Here is a 17,538-nt window from a genome sequence, read left to right as displayed (position 1 = left end):
ACCTGTGAATACAGGTCAAGTCCTGACTGGGCTGCTTTCTTTCCTGGACAGTAAGCTGGGTAAGAGAAGCTCAAACACGGAAGCCAAATTGTAGAAAGAAGGAAGAGTTTAGTTTTTGTCTCTTGGCCAGCATGAGTATAGCTTTCCCTCTACTCTGTAAGAGTAAGGTTAGATGTTAAATCACAAGTTGCCACACAAATATCTATTACTGTTACTACCATTTTTCAAATGCCAACTCCAGGCTGTATAACCCAAACCAGATTTTGACGAGAAGAAATACATGCCCAGTAGAAAAGGAATGCCACTAAGAGGAACTATAATGCTAAGCCAGTGACTGAAATTTCTTTTAGCCTGTGTGGCAGAGCCTGAAGTTGAACCTACCTCCTGCATCCACAACCTTGGTAGCGCCCTCCCACTCTGACTCTGGACTTAGCCATGTGACTTGGTTTGTTAGTAGGACAACAGCAAAGGTGACATGAACAGAGACTTAGAAAATAGCTGTGGGTTGAGACTTACTCTCACAGCTCCTCACGCTCTCCAGGCAGGCCTGTTGCATGGTGGTCATGGGCCCTGTCTTCCCCTTTGCCCCAAAAGTCTGCTGTGCCCCAGAAGCAGAGATGCTAGCTCATGAGTTAGCTGGGGGTGCTGGCTGACTGCAGACACAAGATGAGCCCGGCTTTGACCAGCCGAGAGCTCAGACTAGCAGCTGAGCCACAAATTTGTGAGCAAAAATTAGTGTCTGTTTTATACGCCATTAAGTTTTAGGGGTGGCTTGTTGTTTAGCAAAAGCCAACTAATACACCCATCAAGCCTGTTGCCTCGGGCACAGAGCTAGTGACATTACTTAGTCTATTAGCATCGAAGTGGGGCCAATATGAGTGGTTCTCATTGCTGGAATAGCAATGTGTCATTTTGAAAAGGGCAATCAAGAAAGCGTGTGGCTTCTTCAAACTCTCTCTCTCTTCCCCCCTATAGTGACCTTGGAAACTAGGTGCTTCAGATGGGATTACCAAAAATTTTACCATATATGTATGTATTTATATACCACATATATATATATTTTATATATATGACACTATATATATATATATAATAGAAAATATTTTTATAATATATATATTTATAATATATATATTTTTATAATATATATAAAATATATATATAAAAAAATATATATATATATATATATATATATCAATGTCATGTTGTTAATTTGAAATTGGACATAGTGGGAACAGGTAACACCATGGAAACTAGCGAATGCTACCAATCTGGACTCTCCCACTTCAAGATGGTTGTTAAACATTTTAAACATTTGCAAGCACACCACTGCCCCCTCGCCAAGCTGCCCGAGCCCTCTGGCACCTCCTCATTGCTCTAGGCTGGAAGGGATATATATTGTGTCATTTTGATACTTAGAGACCCAGCATGACCCATAATGCCAAGGGCACTCCATATACCCTCTCACTCTTGATCCTATTAAGATGTATTAATGCAAGGTAAGTAAAACAAATTAGGACACTTAAGTTCAAGTAATATAATCTTGTTTCAAGTAATACAATTGTCTATTTGCATATTCCAAGGAGCTGCACCATTCTCTCCTGGGCACAACAGGACCCGGGGTGATGACCGGCTGGGGAGGTACTGCACATATTCCAGCAATAAGCCTCCATCAGTGATGGTCACCTGGGCCATTCCTTCCTCACAGTCCTCTGATTCTGACTCACAGCCAATTGTAAGTGCAATGCCAGAGTGCAGAAACTAACATTTTCTAATTTCTCACGAGTGCTACACAGGCCATATAGTTACCACACAGTCTCACCAGATGTGACAAAAGGTGCTTAGCCATCAGTAGGGTTGTGAATTTCTCTTTGTCTTCATGAGTACTCTAGTGAGAAGTTAGGAAGGTCCACAACAGGGCCGCTAGAGAGGAGACACTTAAACTATGACAATTTTAAGTTCTTTGGGCACTTTCATTGACATTCCCATAGCTAATTAAAATGTTTATATGTAGAATCACTTGAAATTTACTTGTATATGTTTACTTTACTCACAAATGGTGAGTAAATGAACATAAAACTTTTGTTTTAAATTCAAAATGGAAAACACAAGGGGCTCCTGGGTGGCTCAGTTGGTTAAGCGTCTGACTTTGGCTCAGGTCATGATCTCTCGGTCCGTGAGTTCGAACCCTGCGTCAGGCTCTGTGCTGACAGCTCAGAGCCTGGAGCCTGTTTCAGATTCTGTGTCTCCCTCTCTCTCTGACCCTCCCCCGTTCAAGCTCTGTCTCTCTCTCTCTCAAAAATAAAAATAAACGTTAAAAAATGGAAACCACAAATTCAACAATGAATTTAAATAGTGGTCATGTTAAATAAACTGCAGATTTAACACAGTGAAGGGCTTAGGTTGGTACATGTGATGAATGCAGAATTAAACAAATATTTTTGAGCTATATAGTATGTTGAAGTGGGAGATTCATTTTGAGATATTTAAGTCATTTAGGGAAGAGAGAAAAACAAATTTGAGGGATTGAAAAAACACTAAAGAATTATACCAACTATGAAATGACAAGTTTTTTTTTACTCTGTCCAAACCTGTCGCCAGCTATAGGGTAAAGAAGGATCACAGGGCTCCTTCAAACCCTTCAACTGCACTAATTGTGCTGAACACTGAGAAAATGCATAGCAATTTAAAATCCCAACTGAAGACCTTATGGACAGGACTGGACGGTTGCATATTTAACTCCAGAAATCAAGACTCAGAAGAAGAACAACGTATCCTTCATTTCTTCTAAAGGTGACAATGTAACATATATTTGATGGAAAATTGTCTCTAAAGACTGTATTATGAATGCCTAGCATAAGTTAGTAAAGGTCTCCCGATTAATATAAATGTAAATACCGAAGAATCATGGGACTTATTCAAACTGGAAGATGAAAATATACAACAATATAGGAATTTAGTTTGGAATAATCTGAAACACAAATAATTTTAAAGATGTTTTGAATATTTCTTTCTTCCAGTGAGGCTCAAAAATCAAAGAGGCAAAACCATTTGATCAACAGAAGGTAAATAAATAAAAATAATATTAATGATTTTATCTTATTTTTTATTATGTTTGGTCTCTATTCTGGATATGATTATTATTTGAAGTACATCTATAGTCTATTTATGTATGTAAATATTAGGATATCTACTTAAATATATATAAATATTTAGAATTGAAAATCTGCACAATTGCCTCCCCTCTTTAGTTAATTTGGCTATAACTGATTTCAAGACTATAATCAGACTCTCAATTAAATTCTTTAAATTTTTTATTTATTTTGAGAGAGACAAGGAGAGAGGGCAAGCAGCAGAGGGGCAGAGAGAGTGGGAGGGGGAATCATAGGCAGGTCACACACTGTCAATGCAGAGCCTGATGCAGGGCTTGGTCCCACGAACCATGAGATCATGACCTGAGCCGAGATCAAGAGTCTTAACCCAATGGGCCACTCAGGCACCCCTCTCTCTCTCAATTAACTTCTGAGCTACCTTCTTTTACCTTTTGTTTGTGCTGTTTTGCCTTTAGCTATTTTATTCTCCCTATTTTAATTCTCATTCCAGGTTCTCAAAGAATAATTTTTTATTCCTTTCTTTCTCCCAAAACTTGCCTTCCAAGCTCAGTGTTTTATGTTCTCCTGTTAGAACTGAAGGTGATCCTGTGTGTGCACATGCCAAGATTTGGGACAGGTGTCACTGGCATCTGCGTAAAGGGGGAGTAAGAATATGTAAGGCCGTGTAGCTCTGTGCATGAAAGCACCTCTATTTGTACACTCACATATAATCCCCCAAATATGTGCCTAGCGCTTATCATGTGAGAGCTGTGCTGGAGGAAGCTGGAAGTCGAGAAGAAAGTGACCAAACTTTAATTGAGGAGCCAGAGATCACTTCATTGAGGAAGTCTTGTTTGACCTGATTTTGAAGGTAGGGGCATTCGATTGGGGTGGAGGGGATGATTCAAAGAAATTCAAAAGAGGGAATTAATGATAGATTGAAGATAAGTTGGATTTGGGGAGGATGATGAGGGTGCATCACAGGTTCTGGAGATGCAAGAAAAGTCCCGTTTATAGGTGGGAATGGGTCAGGGAGTGGTGCGTTTGGTTTTTCAAAATGAGAGGGGTAATGTGCTCATGAGAATAAGCAGGGGCATGTCCGTTGGGCTCTCAGAGTTCACTCCTAAGATGCAGACACAGGGCTGGAGCAAGGCTGTGAAGGCACTGGCTTGCAGGTGTGCATGAGAACAGGCTGCCCGGGAGTGCACAGAGCGTGCTCACAGCAATGACAGTCATTTCTACGACCTTGTGACCACAGCATCCCACACACTGGCTAGGCACTTTACGTACGACATTTGTAATTCTTATAAAACCCTCAGAGCTGGTATTATCCCCATTTTTCAGGTCAGGGAGTGAAGGCTCCGGGAGATGCAGTAAACTGCCCCAGGTTCCCCCCAGGCCCGTCTCAGCAGGACCCACACTATCTTGTCACCTTGGTCTATAAGTAGAGCAGAGGTTTGCTTGTGGATGGAAGCTACATTCTCCTGGGTTCAATCATTCTTGAGATTGTCTGCCAGTTTCCGGGAAGGTTCATTAAGGAGACAGACATCTGAGAAGTGCCTAGGATGTCACTTCATCACTTGAAATACACACATCACACGGTCCACCCTCCCCCCCACAACTCTCTGCCTTCAATGGAAATTTTCTCAAAAAGCTTTAAAACACTAGAGTAATAATTTTGCCACCATTTGACCTACTTATGGTAAGACCTATTATCTCTGTTCTTTACGGACGGAGGCACACGATGCTACCAGAGAGAAATTGAGCTTGAGCATGCCAGGTCTCATGCATACTTTCATGTTCTTGTCAGTGACTTCCTTCATGGGAATAGATCACTGGGTGTGTTTTAGAAGATGGCTCAACTGTGCAGCCACATCTGTCAAATTGTCAGGAGATGAAAACCCCTACCTGAGAGGCAGGGGAAAAATGGCTTGTCAGTGCAGCAGCTGAGGACTGAGGCTCCAATTTAACAGAACTTTTAATCATGCATTAGAGTGACCCCTTCATGCAGCTGTTGCCTATGCTAGAATGGAATTTAAACAGCTAAGCGACTGGCTGATGTTAAAAGGGTCTATTAAAAGTTTTCACTTTTCTGAGATGCACCATTAAGGACACACTGAAGAAACTTTCTAAATGGTTTTGGTAATAACCACGTAATGAAACTGCACTATTGCCCGAAGAGGGTGAGAGTTGTGCATTCACAGGCAAGCCCTAATATTTTAGCTGTATCTTTCTAACATTTCAGTGTCTTCTCAGTTAGAAGTGATGCAGAATTGCACAGAATTTCTGGGAATCATTTGAAAAAAAAAGCAACAAACAAATGGGCATATCTACCAGATGAATAAGAAATCAACACAAAATATAAGTAGCCTATGACTATATATAAAAAACGCTCTGGGCACCTGGGTGGCTCAGCTGGTTAGGCGTCCGACTTGTGTTCAGGTCATGATCTCGCAGTTCCTGGGCTCGAGCTCCAAGTTGGGCTCTGTGCTGACAGCTCAGAGCCTGGAGTCTGCTTTGGATTCTGTGTCTCTTTCTCTCTCTCTGCCCCTCCCCTGCTCATGCTCTGTCCCTCTCTTTCTCAAAAATTAATACACATTAAAAATTGTAAAAAATGCTCAACATTCACAGGCTGTAATCAGGGAGATCTAAATTTAATGTTCTATCTTCACACCATCAGGTGTAAAAGTCCAGTAACATCAATTGTAGACAAGGATGTGAAATGAGATTTCTGACAAGTTGCTGATAGGAGTAAAAAGTGGCACTAGAATCCAGGGGGCCATGAGGCAATATCTCATAAAGCCTAAGGTTCTTCCTTTACTCCAGCAACTGCTCTCCTAACTATGTACACTCAGATACTTCTCACATATGTGCACAAAAAGTCATAGATAGGCAGTGAACTAGAATGTGTGCAAGAGCAAAACAGTGAAAAATGTCCATCAATAGGAGAATGAGTGAATGGATGAATGAACAAATTGCAGTGTATTTTTATAGCAGGATAATTCCCCATGTGAAAATGAAGTGGTTAAAAATATGAGGTAGATTGTGCAGGACAAAGTCCCTGGTCAGCAACCAGCTATGTGGCTTGCATCAAATGACTTAAGCTTTCTGCGCCTTGATGTCATTTGTTCAATAGATGTCATGATAGTACCTACCTCTGTGGCATTGTTTTGAGCATGAAATAATTTCACGCCTCAAACACAGAGCATGGCTGACAACATAGGGAGTGGTCCATAAATGAGAGTTGTTATTATTTCTAATGGTGGACACTTAACTATTCTTCCTATTTGTGTTTTTATATGACTTCATAATAATTTTTATGCAAGGAAGTGATTGAGTATGGTATTACAAAATGGCTCCAATTTACAAATTATTCACTTGCAAATACACGGAACCTAGGTGGTGTTTCTTCAAAGAAACTATCTTATACAGAGTGATTTGAACATCAGGTCAGACCGTTAACAGTCTATTTAGCCCTTAAATGGCTTCTCAAATCCTGTGAGACTTAAAAGCTTACTAGTGAAACTACCTCTGGGTAATACTACCAGGTAGGTAAACTACCTCTGAGGTCAAGTCCTACTACTCACATGGCCAAAAAGATAGGTCCCTTCTCCGCCAGCTCCATGAAGCTCACGGCGGTAATGAGCAGTGGCTTTTGTAGGTGGAGGTGAGACAAGGCTTTCAGAGGGAATGAAGGAGGGAAAATTACTTTGGGTTCCTACTGTGGGAAAACTTGGCTTAAGTGGACTTGCTGCTTTCATTCCATTCCCATGACCTACTGCCTCTGTCCAATTGCCCATTTTGGGTGGCCAACTAGGAAACGAAGGTCTCCCTGCTTCATGTTCATCTTTGGATGTTTTCCAGTGAGTCTCTTCAGAGCTCTTGAATGAGAAGTCACCAAACTCAGCTGTAAGCAGCCAAATTTTGGCACTGTGCAAGAAACAGAATAAAACCAGTCTTCGGGGAGAAAATAGAGGCAGGATGCACAGACAGAAGCAAAGATGCAAAACTGTGTGGCCTCCAACAGAGAGTGAGAGAAAGACAAAGAAAGCACAGCTGCCTGGTGGGCCTGATTATATGCAAATGCCCCCTGTGAGCATCACGTCTGTTCCTTGCAACTAAACAATTCTTGAGTAGGACATAAATAGTCACTTAATCCTCATGACTGAGGAAGGAGACACTATCCCTATTTTACAGAAATATGCCCCAGGTCATGCTAATAAATAGCACAGCTGAAATAGGTCTGTCTCCAGAGCCTACTCTCTAAGAGGTATAACAGGGTGATTTGTTCTCCTTTAGGAACAAGGCTGTACTGGGTATTGCTTCATGGATTACCTGGGAAGGCAGGTGTGAGAGGGAAGGGAGTCAGGAGCCATGTGCTGGAGGCAGGTGTAGCACAAAAAGAAAAGGAAACCAGGTCTAAGTCTTGGCTCATCCTTATTCTCAGGCTTTTCCTTGTCATTTCCAGCCATCTTGTTCCCATCATAAGAACCAATAGCAGGAAGGTGTGGGACCTCAGATGACAAGCAAGGCAGCAGTGCCCAGGGAAGTAGAGAAAGAAGCAGAAAGACATTCCAAGCAGGACCAGGGTGCAGAGAGGGAGTGTTTCAGGGGCTACAGGAGGTTCGCTTATTTGTCCTTCACTTAGGAACGAATTTATAAGGAATTTCAGATTTCCTATGGCTAAGTTCCTTATTAAACGTGGTATGAATTTCATTAATAAGTGGCTAAAAATGAAAAATGTCCTAGGAAAATTAAGTTAATTAAGTTAGCACTAAGTTAATCCATTGAAAATTTCAACAAGTGTTATCACAGAGCTCACCACACATAACCTAGCAGGTTTTGCTCTGAACTTGTGGTTTTGCAATTAAATTTAAGAGCATATATGCATTTTCGTTTATTATAAAAACAGAAAAGACCACCCTAAGGGTGCCAAATTGAATTCTTTCCCTGTATGCCTGGATATGACTCTCATTATGGTTATAATTATAGCTACGATTACACTTAAAATTTGTGTCTCACAACACAGAGTGGAATCTGTAAGTTTCTAATTGCAGATCAAAGGTGCCTATTTTTTTCCCTCTACAACTAGCTCTTTAAAGCCCATTATTCTTTAGAAGAGTAAGAAGAACTCTGAGTTTCCTAACTCATTTGAAAGCACCATAATCAATATATGGAAAGAGGAAGCAGGGATACCACAATGATTGAAATGAATATGAGGTCAAATATGTATGTGTGTACATAGTAATGTAGGAAAACAATAAAAAAAAACCCTGTTCCTATTGCTCAGATCCCATCACTGCTCAATGGAATATATAAAATCTTAATAGATTTATTTCTGCAATGTAAAAACAAATGTATGTATAGATATACAGATGCATATGTTGTATGCATATATATGCATGCATGCAGGTATATACACATATTATGTTGTATGTATATACATATACATAAATACACACACATTTTTTTACATTGCAGGAATACATATGCACATATACACACATATATATCTTTTAGATACATACATACATACATACAAAGAGACAAACTATTACACATCAAACACCCAGAATCACAGAAGGATCAGTCTACTATGTATTTAGTTGAACAGTAGTAGGGAAGATTAAGCCAAATCAATCAATCTTATTTTATTAAATTATTTAATTACTTATGGTTAGCAGGAAATACAAGTAGATGTTCATACCAATAAAGTAGACTAGCATATGGGAAACAGAATATAAAATAAAAATATAGGGAATAATACCAATGAAGAAAGTAGGCAAACCCAAAGCTATGTCCCAGGAAACAAGGACGGATATGGTTTTTAAATATCCTTCACTTATAAAGGCATTCAAGCCAGTCTCCATTTACGTGGTAGGTGGTTTTAAAATTTTGAATATTTGAAAACAGAATTTATGGAAAGGCTGTATAGGAATAATTGAAATTTATGCATTACTTACTATTATGCCATCTATGTGAACTAAAATCCTATTACTATAACTTATTTCATTAGTTATCTATTTTATCAAAGCAGTAGGATATATGGGTTTCTGGGTAAAATATTTTGTGTTTTAAACTTGGAATCAGGGGCACCTGGGTGACTCAGTCGGTTAAGCACCTGACTCTTGATTTTGTCTCAGGTCATGATCTCGCGGTTCCTGAGTTTGAGCCCCACATCAGGCTCGGGCTGACAGTGCAGAGCCTGCCTGAGATTCAGTCTCTTTCTCTATCTCTCTGTGCCCCTTTCCTGCTCTCTCTCTCTCTCTCTCTCTCTCAAAATAAACAAATAAACATTACAAAAAAAACCTGGAGTCAAAGTTTCAAACAAAGTTCCACCCGCAGGACAAAATCCATGGTTTCTTCAATACTCAAATAGGAACTCTGGGCGACCAGTGTGCCATCTCTCAAATATTTATCCATACCTAATTTTTCTGATTTATTTTAATGATGGCCAAATTACTAACTCAAATTAATTACAGCTGTTCATATTTTTTATTCCAATAAATTCTACTTTTTTTGTTAAGATAGGAATGGTTTTGGTTCTTTACAACTATGTTATTCCTGAGTAAGAGTACATTTCTTTTCTGTCTTTTTGTTTTTGGTTTTGGTTTTGGTTTTTTTGTTTGTTTGTTTTGACTTACATCCAAGTTAGTTAGCATGTAATGCTATAATGATTTCAGGAGTAGATTCCAGTGATTCATCTCCTACGTATAACACCCAGTGCTCATCCCAACAAGGAGATTTCTAATCTTAGACCCATTTATTTCACATGCTGAAGAAGATAAAAACTCCTGAAAGCCGTAGGAAATAATCAAAGTCATGGCTAGGTCCTGCTGACTGCCACCATGTTTGAGAAGAGACACACTGGCAAAAGCATCAAACATTATCCAACTTTGAAAGATGCCTTCAACCAACTCCCAAAGTATTGTTTGTTTTACACTTAAAAATAAATTATTGTATAGAAATAATGTTATTGGCATCATCCACTCAATTTCTGGTTCCTAGAAATAAGACCAAGAGAACAAGTAGAGCTTCTTGTAGGTGAGAAGTCAAATGAATACTTGCACAAGCCAAGAAGGTTCTAGATCCTTCTTTCACTTGATTGTTCTCTTGTTTGGTAAACACCAATTGAGCCTTTTCTCTGTATCAGGAATAGCTCTGGCAGTGACCATGATCGTTATGGTCCCTACTGCTATGGAGTTATCTCTGGTTGGAGAAACAGACTTTAAGTAATGAATGATACCATTTTAATTTATTTTACTAAAATCATGACAAACCCATAACATGTGGAAATATACAACGAGGGAACCTATGTATTCTTTGAGGATGAGGAAGGCTTCCTTAAGGAAGTGACTTTTGAGGTGAATTCTAAGTGGGAGAGAAGAGTGTTCTAGAAAGAGGAAACAATGAAAATGACAGAGCCTCATGGAAGCAGAAATGCTATTTTATAAGAGATATAAAGTGTAAAGGCAGGAGTAGAAAAACTGGCTTTCTTGGTAACCTCTAGGCTACCTCTGGAAAGGGATGATGGAGGATAAGCTGGAAGGAATTAAAGCAAATACTTATTCTTCAATGTCATTCCTATAGTTTAAAATATGCTTTAGGAGAATGTAACGTCACATTTTGCCCATTTTAAAAATGAAAAGAAGTGATATATTCTACTGTTTGTCCTTGAGGGTGAGAGATCATTATGATTCCAGGCAGGAGCGAGTGGATGATTCCAATGAAAATTTTCTTGTTACCTAGTTTTTAGATGGCATTAGTCATTAATAAAAAGCCAATGAGTATTTCATGGCCATTTTATTTTAAATATTTTTTTCTTGACTTGATTCTTTTCTTTCTTTCTCTTTTAATTAAATGATGAATGGTTAATCTATTTTCCACTCAGACCCATCGATCCCTTGGCCATCCCACTTTTCATTTGTACTCTTTCAGGTACACTCTTCTAGAAAGCTTGATTTTGGACCAAACATGTAAAGCTGAGCTCAATGGAACTTTCTTCATATTGAAATGTCAGAATTTATTCACCTTCACTTCAAACCATATGTGTCATTATTCATAAAACCTATCAAACATGCCACCATATTCACAAAGATGTCTAATATGCAGGTCTCTTGGATCCAACATCGACATACTTCTAGCCTAACATTTACCCACCCATTCACTGACCTTTATTTTCCTATATCCATGCACAGTGCTGTTCTTTCATTACACTCTCCTGGCCATTTATGTCTTGCCATCTCAAATTTCTGTGATAAGGAGGCTAATAACTTGCTTTCTCAATCCAGACTGCAACCTTGACGCATCTACTCAACAAGCATTTAATACATTTTAAGCAGCGTATTCAGGGCCCCTGTAAGACTTTGATTTGGTACTCATGGCTGGCCTGATAGTTTATTTCTACTACAAACTTAATGTTTCCTTGGCATATTTTTCTCCCTTGGATACAGCATGGAGCTAGGAGCCAGAAGACCCAGGAGCTAGGAGCCGGAAGACCCAGGTGTACCCAGGGCCTCTCCGTTTGGTAGAGGTGCAAGTTTAGGAGCTCACCCAGGCCCTCTGGGTCCTCACATCCTCATCTACAAAGGCTGAGGGAGCATGGCAGTCTTTCTCCATCACTGGGCTATACCGAGTGAGGGCCTTCCTTGACCTCTCAGAGGAGGAGTGAGGACTCCAAAATGTAGATTGCCATAGCATCCTGCTTTACTTCTTTAAAATCCTCATTGCTCATGAGAAAGAATGAAATATGGCCCTTTGTAGCAACGTGGATGGAACTGGAGAGTGTGATGCTAAGTGAAATAAGCCATACAGAGAAAGACAGATACCATATGGTTTCACTCTTATGTGGATCCTGAGAAACTTAACAGAAACCCATGGGGGAGGGGAAGGAAAAAAAAAGAGGTTAGAGTGTAAGAGAGCCAAAGCATAAGAGACTCTTAAAAACTGAGAACAAACTGAGAGTTGATGGGGGGTGGGAGGGAGGGGAGGGTGGGTGATGGGTAGTGAGGAGGGCACCTTTTGGGATGAGCACTGGGTGTTGCATGGAAACCAATTTGACAATAAATTTCATATATTGAAACAATAAATAAATAAAATCCTCATTGCTCTTGTAATTGCTCTTTAGATGCTGGTTTTTCTCCACCCACCCGGAAGTAATCTCCAGGAAAGCAGGACTATCTTAGTGCCACTAATTATCAGCTGATGACTGATTACTGAGTAACTTTTTAGGCAAGAAGCTACGACTACCATGCTGTCATTGCCATTACTGTCAGTAGCAATGGCAGTACCAGACACAGTCGTAGGAGTTAAATTATTAGCACCATCCAATATACAACAGAAAGAAGCCACAAAATAATATTAGGTCTTATCAATACTCCTTACAAATGTTTCCTCTTTTCCTCTTCATTCTTTTAACTGATAGAAAAAATTTAACTATATGGTTAAACGCCACAGTAATGGTCCAAAGTACAATACTTTGCTTATGTTATGTATCAATCTTTGAAATGTATCAATCTCTAATCCCCACCTAGAGTATGATCCAAAAAGAAAGAAAAGCGTGTTCTTATCCTGAAGCAGATGAAAAACCCTTCCCTGATTTACGGGGAGGGATGTAAAGAACTACAAAAGCAGCCCCTTGTAAGAAAAGGATTTGTAACTGAAAACAAAAGACAGTGAAGAGAATCAAATTCCACAGGAGGAAGAATCAATTCCCTCTCCCCGGGATGATGTGGCTTGACTCTTCACCCTTAAAGAGTAAGGAAATGGACTAAGTGAAAATGCAGTGGGGTGGTAAGGATCCCACTTTTGGAAAGGTGATATGTTTTGAACACGAATTACTGACATTTGGAGGGAGAGAGGGAGAACAAAGCAAGAGAAGATGCCAGGGCAGTCCACCAAGGAAAAGGAGTTTATTGGGCTTTATGAAGAGATCAGCGTAGAGGATAAGTCCAAAACATCCACAGACCAGAAACCCGATGGGAGGTCCCCTGATGGCTTCCCAAGGCCCTAGGATCCACCCGCCATCCCAGAGCCTCGTCTGCAGCAGGTGCAGTTTGTTAAGAAAGCGCCTTTATTATGTCCCGTTGCTCAGACAGCTTGCAGATGCAGAATAAGCTACCTATTAAAAATATTCCTTCCCAGTTCCTTGGGAAGGTACTCAGTTAAGTGGATTGTGATTGTGACCACCCTCATGTAAGCAATTCAGGCCTTTGTAGAAGAATATTTTTACATCATTTAATATGACAACAGAATATTTCACTGATTTAATGCTGTTGGAATGCTAGCACTACCTGTGTGCATTCATTTGCTTGAAATTTACCAAATCCTTGCTGTGTATCTTAGGAAAAAAATAGGTAGATCCTGGGAAAATACCATCCGGGATGGAGCAAAATACTGTCCCTGACTCCAGGACCATAAATTTGGACAGACATAGAGTTCGGAGAGCCGGGGATTTCCTTGGATAAAAGTCAAAGAACTCTGCTGCATGAGTTTAAAAATGGTATTTACTGCACCTGGAGGCAGGCTGGGGCGCGTCCCTGGGGCTTGTTGACATCCACGGCTACCAGCTGCCATCCACCAGCAGCGTCTTCATGGAACATCTTCAAGACAAAGAAGGAGATGAGTCAGAGACACTTAATATGGAACATCGAGAACTCCTACTTTATGTCTCCAGCGCTTACATTTTTTATGTTATCAAAGATGTGTCTTTTTATGGATTTATATTTAGAACATGAGTCATTCCAATTATGTTCATTTGAACACTGAAAACTTAAGTGAATAATAATCATAATGAGAATGATGGTAATCGCTAGCCTGAATTTATTGAGCCCTTGCTATGCATCAGGTCCTTTCTGCTTTATACATCCTTGGCATATAATTGCCCAAATATTCTTCTTGAATAGACTTTAAAGTAGGCATTTTATCCCCATTAGATTGGTTATCGATTATTACATTATTAGATTATTAGACCTGGAAGAAAATGAAAATGAGAATTCCCAAGCATTATGTCCGGTGTGATTTTTACTAGGAGCTGTAAGTTTTTATCTTTATTTAGTGGACATTTCTCACTGAGCCAACAGAAAAATATTCTCTGGATAAATAATATAAGATGTATGCATGTGGCACAGGGAATAAGGCTGGTGTTATTTTAATGGTAGGAGACTGACATATCACTTAGACTCTGTGAAATTATTTTAACTAGGCCAAATTAATCTGCTCAGCAGAATTTTATGTACATATTTATGAAGGGAAAAGTAGTTTCTTTTGCCTTAAAATACATAAGTGATGAAATCCAGAATGGTACAGGATACTAAAATCTGATATTTATTGAATTGGGTATCTGGATTGTTGGCTGCCTAGTTTATTATCTTACTGCACATTCTACTACCTCAAAGATTAGTCATCCATCATTATTACAGCCAGTGGGAAGACACTGCCCACTATTTCCCCACTAGTATATTTTCTTTCCAATTCCTTATGGGTTTGTGTGTAGCGGGAGGGGTGTGGTTGGCAGTGAGGTAAGTTGGGATTAACGATTTTTATTTTTCTAAGACACTAACTATAAGCTAGTTTTTTTTTTTCCCTGCCCAAGGCCATAGTTTCACACATGTAAGTAGACATTTCCTTTGCCATACTTATTCATGTCCTTGTGTTAGTCTGTGTTCAAAAGGGTAATTATCGATGGAAATATTAGCCTATGCAAAGATCCCATACCTAAGATTCCTGGGAGCAGATCATTTGCAGAAAGACAACTTTCCCTCTATAAAATAAGTGACATAGTCAGGGACAAGTGCCAAAATTCACAGACCATATATGTATTTACCAAACAACAGTTTTTCTAGGGGTGCCTGGGTGGTTCAGTTGGTTAAGCGTCCAACTTGGGCTCAGGTCCTGATCTCACGGTACATGGATTCAAGCCCCACATCAGGGTCTGTGCTGACAGCTTGGAGCCTGGAGCCTGTTTTGAATTCTGCGTCTCCTTCTTTCTCTGCCCCTTCCCCGCTCACACTCTGTCTCTCTCCCTCTCTCTTAAAAATAGATAAACACTAAAAATATTTTTAAAAAAAAAGAAAACTTTTTTTAATCGTTGAATTGAGAATTCTCTACAATGCCATCCTGCAACTCAGAAAATGGTGCATCAGTTGTTTATGTCCTAGAATCAATACTTTTCAAAGACTGCATGGGGCTTTTTGCCAAGTATGCTACTTATTTTGAACTTTAAAACATATACAGAGAGCACCTTTCATAGGACATCCTACAAAATATTGTTCCACATATGCTCAATTTAATTATCCCATGAAACAGTACCCTGATTTATTTTTACATTATGCTATGTTCACCCCAAGGATAGCTACCATCTGTCTATATACCACAGGTGTATTTTTAAGTGACAAGATGGGGGTGCACATTTACCCAAAGATTCTTTGATCAAAGATGGAAGTTACAAATTGCTTCGCTCAGGTGTCCGTGTACAGGATTCTGATTCCCTTTAGAATGAATTTTGAAAGGTATTCTTAGTGGTAGAAGCAAGCACATCCCCATGAATAGGCTCATTCTGAGACTACATACATTGGTTGAAATGCAAACCTTTTACGGTGTCTTTTAAAGTTCCCGTCAAAATTCTGGGTGTCTCCTTTTAAGGAGAAAAGACAAAAGCAATCCTGTCAGTCACTAGCTAAAAATCTTCTGTATGTGCAGCCTATGGTCTCTTATCATGACACAAAGGATCCCTGGGGCATAGATTTGCTTTGATCAGTAGCAGACTAGTTTTCTCTGTTAAATTATTTTTTTTCCAGCTGACCAAAATCAAATTAATCAATTTAATTGTTAGTAAAAGTGTTCTCTCAAGGTCACCCCTTTGTATAAAATGAAGTGAAGGAAATTCAGACATGTCCAAGGTTCCATTTGTCTTTAGTCCCCTGAATTATAAACCAACATTTAGATTGGTTAATGTGACAGCTATGTGAGTTAGACAACAGGACATCCCAAGCCAGGAACCCTCAGGGCTCGAGTCCTGAGCTGCCAGTTGTCCCTCCATATCCCTCAGTATGACCCTAGGGAACTATAATTCGTACATAAAGGTTAGGTACACGTTAATTGCCAGAGCCTAGCTCGAGTGTTTTTTGAGCACGCATAACACAAATGTAGCCTTGTGTGGCCTTCAAGCTTAACAGTTTCGTTCTCCTCCAGGCAAAGTGAAACAAGCTTATATCCACCATGAATCAGCGTAATCGGAAGACCACATGACTGGTGACTGGTGACAGGCGCTGAGGTGAAGCAGCTAAGGCATGAGAACAGAGGCCTGGGATGGAGAGCAGCTAAGCTCAGGATGTTTCCTACTAGCACTCTGTGCATCCCAGCATCCAGCTCTGGGACGATACACCCACACTACTGTGGACCTATGCACGTGCTGTTATATCACAGACCTATGGGTTTCCTGACCTTTAACCCAACACACAGCTGAGCATGGGGCCACCGTGACCCACGGCTAATAATTGTGCAAGTATGAAAGCCATCATCTTCATCAGAGCTCAGACAAACTAATGATTACTCCTCTGAATTTTTCCACATCATTTTCTCTTTGTTTTCCTGTGACATGTTATATTACGGTCTCTCCACAAGTCCTTTGGCATTATTTTTTTCCGTAATTTGTTTCTATGCTGTAAGTCGAAAGCAGACTGCTTTGTTAATAAAAACAACAACAACAACAACAACAACAACAACAAAACAAACCCATTCAGTTCTCATCACCTGGTTCTATTTTGCCTCTGTACGGTCCACATCAGAGGCAAGTCCTCTTGAACTAAGATATCAGAAAGCTCCCACCTCATTACATTAATATGTATAATTTTCTTTCTCAACACCAATGCTCTTGAAAAGTTAAGGGACCCAAAGACACCAACAAGTGCACTAAGCCTGAGATCCTCTTAGCCCTTCTGTGAGGATAAGTTACACAGAACCACTGCATATGTTCCACATACTAGAGAATGGCAGTTAGTGGCTCCAGGTCCACAAAGCTGTGTGCTTTGCAATACAATAGCCATCGTTGTTTTATTCTCTTAATGCCTGTCTGTTTTATTAGAATTATAAACTAATGATGTAGTTAAAAAATTTTTTTTTAATGTTTTATTTTATTTTTGACAGAGAGAGAGCCAGAGCATAAGTGGAGGAGGGGCAGACAGAGAGACAGAGAGAGAGAAACACACAGTCTGAAGCAGGCTCCAGGCCCCGAGCTGTCAGCACAGAGCCCGACGCGGGGCTCGAACGCACAGACCACGATATCATGACCTAAGCGGAGGTGGACGCTCAACCGACCGAGCCACCCAGGCGCCCCAATGATTTAGTTTTTACAACTATTCCACGTAAAGTCCTTGTGCACAGAGTTCTGCCAGATTTTGCAAATGTAACAGAATCGCAGGAAATGATGTCCCTCCTCTCCTCAGAC

General features: G+C 39.9%; 1 protein-coding gene across 7 annotated transcripts in view; it reads right to left on the bottom strand.

Moving 5' to 3' along the window:
• Positions 1-17,538, bottom strand: part of NALCN (sodium leak channel, non-selective) — a 324,113-nt gene that overhangs the window by 185,736 nt on the left and 120,839 nt on the right. For all 7 annotated transcript variants that reach the window (XM_060636745.3, XM_078432139.2, XM_060636746.3 and 4 more), the window contains one exon: positions 13,607-13,693. In XM_060636745.3, coding sequence (XP_060492728.1) covers positions 13,607-13,693 — 87 coding nt within the window. The remainder of the gene's footprint in view (positions 1-13,606; positions 13,694-17,538) is intronic.

The sequence above is a fragment of the Panthera onca genome, chromosome A1 (genome assembly GCF_046562875.1).
Source record: "Panthera onca isolate mPanOnc1 chromosome A1, mPanOnc1 haplotype 2, whole genome shotgun sequence".
Taxonomy (NCBI): domain Eukaryota; kingdom Metazoa; phylum Chordata; class Mammalia; order Carnivora; family Felidae; genus Panthera; species Panthera onca.
The sequence above is the reverse complement of the archived record's forward strand: the minus strand, read 5'-3'. Positions and strand labels throughout refer to the sequence as shown.